General features: G+C 31.2%; 1 protein-coding gene across 1 annotated transcript; it reads left to right on the plus strand.

Annotated features, from left to right (window-relative positions):
• Positions 1 to 1,036: 1,036 nt before the first annotated feature.
• Positions 1,037 to 4,291, plus strand: LOC107424844 (zinc finger protein GAI-ASSOCIATED FACTOR 1). The gene is made up of 4 exons (XM_016034721.4): positions 1,037 to 1,867; positions 1,981 to 2,377; positions 2,510 to 2,805; positions 3,317 to 4,291. The coding sequence occupies exons 1-4, from the start codon at positions 1,744 to 1,746 to the stop codon at positions 4,108 to 4,110; spliced, it is 1,611 nt and encodes a 536-aa protein (XP_015890207.2). The 5' UTR covers positions 1,037 to 1,743; the 3' UTR covers positions 4,111 to 4,291.
• The last annotated feature ends 4,963 nt before the right edge of the window (positions 4,292 to 9,254 follow it).

Genomic DNA, 9,254 nt, shown 5'->3' on the forward strand with positions numbered 1-9,254 from the left:
TACTATATATATATATATATATTTTTTATTATTTCCTTTATTCTTATTTGGATTGGAATGCCAAAAAAGGAGGAAAGTGCAAAATAGAAGGATAGGCTTTTCAGGTTCTTTTAGGAGGCTCTTTTAGGTTTTTTCTTTTGGGCACTATATATAAATATTATATTAAAAACTAATACACGAAAAAAGAAAATCGATTTCTTAGCCTAAAGAAATAATGTTGTTAAATGTATAAGCAATATTAGCTCCTTAATTTTTTATTTAAACAAAAATGTCCAAACAATTTCGTTATTAGCAAATTACGGTTCCAGTAATCAAATTCCACGGTGCCTCCTCTTTAATCAGAGAGATCAAAAGCGAAACAAATCTTATCCCATAGGCTTCTTGCTTCCGGTGGTGGAACTCCACGTGCTTCTAGGTTTTGGATGAGGCTAGACTATACCACGCCACGTAGCTTCTAATAATCCTACGTGTCAACCAACCAAAACAAAATTTAAGAGGTAAAAAAAAGGGGCAAAAAAATTTACCTTGTTATAGTTAAAAAAAAAAAAAAGAAAAAAAGAAAAAAAGAGAGGTGCAAATCGAAGATGCTCAAGCACATAGAGCATACATAACGTGTCGTAATCATATTGGATGAGAACACAAAAAAGTTACAATCGAGATTTAAAAGTTGTTTGACTTTTCCGGAGATAAAGCACCAATGTTAAACCCCTAGACCATCTTTGAAGTACTCAAGCAAAATCCGCTAGACGACAAAAACCAAGTGTAGTCTAGAAATAGTATCGGTGACTTCCGACAATGTGGTTGCCAAGTGCTGAGATCCAAAGGCCACGACAAGTGGAGGGTAAAATCCTTCTCTGTCTGAAAAAAAGCTTTTAAAAACTTGAACAACAAGTCATTGCCAAACCTCAAATCCTGTTCATAATACGTAATTAAAATTGCTTCTTAATATTGTATTATTAATTATAATCTAATTCTTTTTTATACAGTTTACTTTATTTTTTATCAATTTTATCTTTATTTATTGTTATTATCATCATTTTTTTAATTCACAAAAGTTGGACAGAAAAGCACAGAGCAAAGACTTTGGCAATCTCTCTTTTCCCTCTCTCTCTGTGAAGAAAAACTCAGACGTAGAATCTCTCTCTTTTTCTGTTTCTGGGACTGTGTTCCTCTGATCTATGCTCTGCTTAGCTGAAAAATCAGGTTTTTCAGAGATTCACCCAAAAAAAAAAAAAAAAAGGAGAGGAATACATATATATATATATTCGCTGAAATGTTTTCGTTTTGATCGTTAAGGGCCAAGGTTTTGAACAATTTACCCTTGAAATTTGACTGTTGGATCAGAGTTTTTTTTTCGGTGGTTGTGGGATATTTTTTGGGTTTTCTTCATTTAATATCCGAGCTGAATAGCTTTATTTTTCAGTCTTGGGTTTAATCATTGTGTTTTTTGGGTAATGTGAATTTTGGTCAGAGACCCATCAGAGAGCTGGTAGGTGGGTAGGGAAGGAAAAAAGAAAATTATAGAAAGAAGGAAAAAAAAAAAAAAAAAAGAAAGAAAAGGGAGATTGACTGGTAGATGAGAGGAAGAGGGAGTGAGAGAGAGTTGAGACGGAGCCCTAGAAAGATGAAAACTTTGCACCCAAAAGCCTTCTTTGGAATTCTGAGTTAAGCCCAGAATATTTTTCCCTTTTTGTCTATTAGATTGAATCGAAGAAAACCCTAGAAAAAATTTCTCATTTACTCATGCCGACCGACTTAGATAATTCATCTACGGCTTCAGGGGAAGCCAGCGTTTCTTCCTCTGGAAACCAAACAGCACCACCCAAATCAGCCGCCAAGAAAAAGCGAAACCTTCCTGGAATGCCTGGTTAGCTAACAATTATAGCTTTTATAATATTTTTTTTTGGTTACAAATTTTACCCAAAATATAGGTTATGAGTTTTTTTTTTTTTTTTTTTGACTCATGAGTTCTGATTGCAGATCCAGATGCGGAGGTGATTGCTCTGTCTCCGAAGACTCTGTTAGCCACAAACCGATTCGTATGCGAAATTTGCAACAAAGGATTTCAGAGGGATCAGAATCTGCAACTTCATCGGCGGGGTCATAATCTGCCATGGAAGCTGAGACAGAGGTCGAGCAAAGAGGTGAAGAAGAGGGTCTATGTATGCCCGGAACCTTCTTGTGTTCATCACGACCCATCGAGAGCTTTGGGGGATCTTACTGGGATTAAAAAGCATTTTTGTAGGAAACACGGCGAGAAGAAGTGGAAATGCGATAAGTGTTCGAAGAAATACGCTGTTCAGTCGGATTGGAAAGCTCATTCCAAAATTTGTGGCACCAGAGAGTATAAATGCGATTGCGGCACCTTATTTTCAAGGTTTCTTGAAGCGTCTTCTTCTTCTTCTTCTTATTATTATTATTATTATTTATATATGGAAATCATTTTAATTGTTCTGGGATTTTGGATTGGTGAAGATGGTTTTTGTTTTCTCTTTTTGATTCTTTGAAGGAGGGATAGTTTCATCACGCACAGGGCGTTTTGTGATGCTTTGGCCGAAGAGAGCGCAAAAGCTCAAACTCAGACTCAATCACCAGCAAAAATTAATTCGGAAACAGAGCCAAAAGTTCAGCCAGTCAATTCTCCACCTCCACCTCCTTCTTCTCCTCTTCCCCCTCCTCCATCAGCACCACCGCCAGAACCAGCTCCTCCTCCACCACCACCACCTTCATCAAAGGCCTCTGCCCCATCAGCTCCTTCTCAGTCAACTGGTGTATTATCCACATCTCTGCCGATTCAAACATCAGGTGAATATGACCTCAAGTTTGGAAAATTTTCAAATCTTTTTTCAGTTTGGTTTTGTCGGATATGTTTTTTTTGTCAATAAAATCTTTGTTGTTTCTCTCTCTATTTTTTTTTTCCCCCTATTGATCTTGGAGTCTAGTAGTTTTTGTCTGTTACCTATCTTTGTTGTATGTGGATATGTTACTGTATAGTTAAATTGATCTGAGATTATAGGCGATTTCGGAAATCAATAAAAACAAGCTGATGAATTTTATTAAAAATCCTCCGTGGGATTCAAGCTGTGCTAACTTTAAAAGTAAGACCTTAGTGATTCAAAAGCTAAAAGGGGAAGAGGAAGTGGGTTTAGGAGAAAGGAAACAATTATTGTTCTGCTTTTCCCTCTCAAAAGTCTCGTCTATAAAGTAAAGTCTTGAAAAACTTTCTGTTCCTGTAAAAATTTAAGTGATCCCTTTTGGTTTTTTTTTTTTTTTTTTTTTTTTTTTTGTTCTCTGATCTTTTTTTGACGGATCGCAGAGTTACCGGAAAATCATCCCCCACGAATTTTAGAAGACACTCCTGCTGCGGGATTAAATGGGAGTTCCGGCACCAGCTCAAGCTCAAGCAGCAATGGCAGCACAAGCAACAGTGTATTCGCAAGCTTATTTCCTTCAACAACTGCTTCAGCAACTTTGCAACCCCCTCAACATCCTGCATTTACCGATTTAATTCGAGCCATGTCTCGTCCCGAACACCCCACGGATTTAGCACCGTCTTCATCAGTAGAACCAATTTCACTTGGTCTGTCAACCAACCATGGTTCCTCGATTTTCGGGACTGCAGGGCAGGAACGAAGACAATATGCACCTCCACCACAACCAGCCATGTCTGCGACAGCACTACTTCAGAAAGCTGCTCAAATGGGTGCGGCGGTGTCGAATGCTTCGTTGCTACGAGGTTTTGGGCTCGTTTCCTCTTCGTCTTCGTCCGGGCATCAGGAAAATCTGCAATGGAATCAGAGGCAAGTGGATCAAGATAATACTTCCTCTTCGGTTCCTGCAGCACTGGGACTTGGTCTTCCTTGCGATGGAGGTTCTGGATTGAAGGAATTGATGATGGGAACTCCTTCCATGTATTGTCCAAAGCAAACCACACTTGATTTTCTTGGATTGGGAATGGCTGCTGGAGGTAGCCCCAACGGTGGTTTGTCGGCGCTGATGACGTCCATCGGTGGAGGAATTGGTGCCAATCTTGATGTAGCTGCTGCTGCTGCTGCAACTTCATTTGGAGGTGGAGAATTCAGTGGCAAAGACATTGGAAGGAGCTCGTGAAAAATGGTCAAAACAGGAAAAAAAAAAAAACAGAGCCGGCTCAAACTTTACCTGTGGCCGTAGGCGAGAAAAAGTTAAAAAAAAAAAAAAAATGTATAGTATTTTCATATCAATGATATTAATTAATTTATGTAAACAGTATATTTTAGTTAAATTTTATTTTTCTTGCTTTCGATTTGAAGATAGCGAGGGTGATTGGGTTGAATGGCTTTTCTTTTTACCGACAATTTTTTTTTAAATTATTTTTTATATATAAAAATTTTTGAAATTTCGATCGATTGAAATGAAAAATGTATATATTATTTTTAATTAATTGTGAAATTAAGAAACTATCGAGAAATTATAAAACTCAAGTTTAATTGAATTTTAGTTAATAAATTTATTGTTATAAAGGTTGAATTTCTTTGTATATAGTTTTTCAAAATTGATTCAAATTAAAATCTAACTCTTTTTGTTTTTTTTTTTTTTTTTTTTTTGGTTTTGTGGGAAATAGATTGATGTTTTAATACGGGAATCATAAAATTCTGAGATGATACCTCTTATTTTCTTTATTGCATATTGATATATAGATATATTCATTATGTCGAATTAGTAAATAAAATTTTTAAATAAAAGATAATATTTGAGTTAAAAGATAATATAAAAGTATATTAAAATTGTTGTTTAGAAAATCGAATTAAGAATTTAAAATGTTATTATTATTGTTATTATCTTTTTCTTTTTTCACCCTAAAATGTTTTTTCTTTTTGATCACATAAAATGTTATTACTATATTTTAATTTTGAGATTCTTGAGTATCCTTATAAGCTAATGACATATTGGGAGAAAAACTTGATATAATCAATATAACTCATTAATTCCAATTTGAAGACAACGATATCATACCTATACTAACATATCAACCATAGAATGGCCAATGAAACAAAATGCTACAAAAATAATAATACTTAAAAAAAATAAAAAACATTAGCTTGTTAACCATTACACAAGTCTCTGCTAAGAGCCTATACCTAGCCGTTAATTTACTTGATCGTCTATGATATGCACTTATTCAAAAAAAAAATAAAAAATAAAAAATCTATGATATGCATTTATCTGAACTTTAGATCTTAAATTTTGTATAAAGCACATCAAACATGCACAAGTTTAACAATTCGAGTCAATTATTATTATTTTCATTTTTCCATCAAAAAGAGTAAATTTTTTATCTTTTGGATGATGAATTTGTTTTTCTCACTTAATGTCCGAGTGAAATCTGAGTCGACTATAGCTTTAAATATGCCCACTTTTCTAACCATAGCTGAGAGTACTCATCTCCAATATTAAAGAAAAAATTCACAATATGCATATATATTTTTTAATTTTGAAAGATATTATTCACAATAATATTTCAATTTCACCTTATAATGATAATTATTTTTTTATCGAATATTAAAAAAAATTGATTTGTAATTGCGATTATGCGCTCTATATATATCAGCATTTGCATTCCAAATCAAAAGGTTTAGAAGGCTTCTTTTTGGTAGAAATTTGTGATCGCATTAGTCTTTATTTTTTCTTATGGATGGAAAAGAATTTATTGTAGTCAACTGATGGATGAGTCATAAATGGGTTGCAGAGAGTGGCCTTGGACCACCATAGAGTATAGTACATATAGAAACCTTTCAGAGGAAATTTAAAGGATTTTGTAAATTTTCTTCATTTTGTTGTGCCACCGTCCTATAACAACATGTCGGTTGTCTTCACTCACTTTTCTCTCACACCAAGTAAAAGCCAAAAAAAAAAAAAAAAAGAAAAAAAAAAAAAAAAAAGGTACAATTCAGAGACCTTGAAGAACAAGCTGGTTGACCAAAGAAGCTATGGAAATTCGTGTAGTGTAATCTACAAGGAAATCGACAGGAAACATAGAATACAGAAAGACGAGGATTTTGATGCAAAAAACTGTGAAAGTAAAACTGTAAAAACGAATTGAAGAGAAAGTAAATTAACAGCTTGGTTTACTCGGTTTGAAAAAAAAAAAAAAGAAAAAAAAAAGGAGCTATATTATTAGCTTGTCTTTAGCTCTTTGTCGTTTACTAGTTTTATAGATAGATACGAGTACCAAAATATATTGTCTTTTTCTTATGGTCCACGTTTGTTTGTTTACTAGTTGGAAGAAATTTATAATTCCCATATCTAACTATAAATAGTTATTAAACATTTCTTTTAGAACTCCCCACAAAAGTTTAATGTTTATTTTATTTGGGGATAATTGAAGTGTCGTTTTCTCTTTAAAATTTTTTTATTATCATATCAAAGTCTTACTAATTATATTTAATCAAATTTTCTACTTGTCTGGCTTCCGTTTCAGCCAAAAAAAAAAAAAAAAAGAATTGTCTGGCTTCCACTGCTTAAGACTAAGTGCCAAATATTAAATGATGTAAATTTAATTAGATATTGCTGTTTTTGGACATTTCTCTATCTTCCTATCCAAAAGAAATAAAAGTAAAAGAGAAGTCTTCCTTTTTCCATATCTTACAAAATGGCCTAAAACCAAGCAGACAGAATTTCGTCCTTTAGAACTTCCACGTTGAGTAAAGCTAGCTTGAATTATGCTCACAAGTACTGGATTCAAAATGAACCGTATCTTGTGTAAACCAAGGTTTTAAATATTAGAATTTTTTTAAAAATTTCTTCAAAATTTTTTGTTTTTCTAAAAGGTCGAAAGAAAATTTATATTTCAAATGAAAATAGATAAAATTTTTATAATATCTATTGAAATTTTTAAAATTTTATCAAAATTTTTATAAAGATTTCCATTAAAATATCCACATCGAATTCATAATAATTTGTTTAAAATATACGTAATATCCATCGAGATTTCAAAAATTTTTATAAAAATTTTGAAAATATCTATAAAATTTTTTCAAATAGTTTTATAAAAAATTTAAAAATATTATTGATATTTAGTAAATTATTTTATCAAATTAACTTTAGTGATTTTTTTTTTAATCTTTTGATTGTCTTTTAAGTATTTAATGTTATAAATAAACGGAATGAATTAAATTCGATAACCTTAATAGGTTCTATTCATTGATAATATATATATATATACTTGCTATACATTTTACATAAGATGAATTAATTAGAATCCTATAATTACAAGTTAATAATTGATTATATAAAAATGAAAAATAATAATATGGAAATACAGTATTATGTAGAATTTGTATTGATAACATTTAAATTAATAATATTAAGCAAATAAAAAAAAGATAGAATATATTATACTAAATATCAAAGATAATTATATTTAACACAAAATTTTTATAGTTGACATATTAATAATTACATGAAAAATTATTAAGAAAATATATCTTTTAATAATTATTTTTTATATTTTACAGCACAAAATTAGAGCATGGAAGAGCCAATAATTTTCAATTAACTAAGAGTTCTATGAATATTAAGATGATATTTATGAAATATAATGTAATTATAATAATTATTTTTTCTTGATTAATAAATAATTTTATAAAATATATATATATTTTTTGCATATTTTTATCAATAAATATTTATTTATGATCGTTATTGCTTATTATAAATTAAATTGATTAGAAAAAAATATAATATCTATTTAATATTTTTACAATTTTTATAATAAATTTGATAATTGATTGATTAAATAAGTTAATGCTAAAGTTTCAACAAAAATTTTTATTTTTTAAATAAAATTTTATTATTTTTTATAAATTTTTATCAATATTCAGTATTAATAAAAATATCAAAAGTTTGAACCTTAGTAAAAACAATGACACCTCACATTTCACTTAATAAGTGGCTCAAACATGTTTGTATCGTATAGGACCAAATACATGCATTTATAAATTTTTATCCGAACAAAAGTAATGTAAAATCACATCATAAATCCTGTATATAAATATATCTCTATATATAATAATAATTACAGTATTGTAACATAAATTCTTCAAGTTCTTCTTCCTATACTTATCATTAGAGGAGAAGCTTTTGAAGTCTGGCCCAAAGAGTAATTATTGTTTCTTCGAGATTTTAAGTTGATGATTATTTGTGCTACTGCTTAAGTGGTTGAGTGATTTAAAAACCACTGGGAATCTGATGCAGTTGATTCCTCAAAAGTGAAAAGCTATAGCTTAGATTCATCATTAATTCTATAATGTTTTTTCTTTTCCTTGCAATAATAAAACGTTGAAATTGAAAATATAGATATAACTTTCTATATTAATTCTCTCCCTCAACAGTTTATGAGCGCTATATCTATAAATGTGTTTCTACTCCACATTCCACAACTACAATTCTCAGATCTGGCTAAGTTGCTTTACCACTACCTACCTCTATACATAGTTAATTTCTTTTGCTTGAAAACTTATTTTTCAAAGAAAGACATAAATCAAACTTTGTTGATGCTTTTAAATATAGGTTTTTAAAATCTTTGGATGATGGAAAAATGTTCAATTATTGTTTATGAGAGTGCTATTTTGTACAGTTGAACGTCACAATCTTCATCAAGAGAGTCATTGTAGTACTGTTTGTTTTGAGTTTCGAATGCAAAACTTTTTAATTTATTTTTTCATAAGCAGAGACAACTTCCATTACAAAATTATTGTTTGGGCTGGAGACCACTTCAACCATTGGTATTGTCAAATGAAACGCATTTCCAGGTCCCAGCTTTCTTGTGATACTATTACACGACACCAACTTGCATAGGTGTTTGGATTGTCTTATTGAGATGATTAATACATGCTTCTTCTGAGATGAAGCTTAAACCCAGAATCTATGTGTCTTAAACAAATTGTCAATTTCATCAACAGTAGTACTTTTGGACCCCCTCATTATCTTCCCCATTTTAATTCTCCACCTCACACGATCAGCAGGAGATAGCGTACCTGCGTGGGACATTTTTCGATTGCTCACAGTTTTAAGTCTTTATTTAATAAGCAATGTATTGGTGTATTCTAAGAAGAAAAAGTGTTAATAAAAGCTTTGGTTTAGTCTATTTTTCTGTGTCAGGAGAGTATTGGGTACTTGGAGAAGCATGTGAAAGAAACAAGGAAGGTCCACCTGGGTTACTGCCTCTTCGACAGTCGTCCCAGTCGTTTTCAAATATATGCATAAATAGCACC

This window comes from Ziziphus jujuba, chromosome 7, assembly GCF_031755915.1.
Source record: "Ziziphus jujuba cultivar Dongzao chromosome 7, ASM3175591v1".
Taxonomy (NCBI): Eukaryota; Viridiplantae; Streptophyta; class Magnoliopsida; order Rosales; family Rhamnaceae; genus Ziziphus; species Ziziphus jujuba.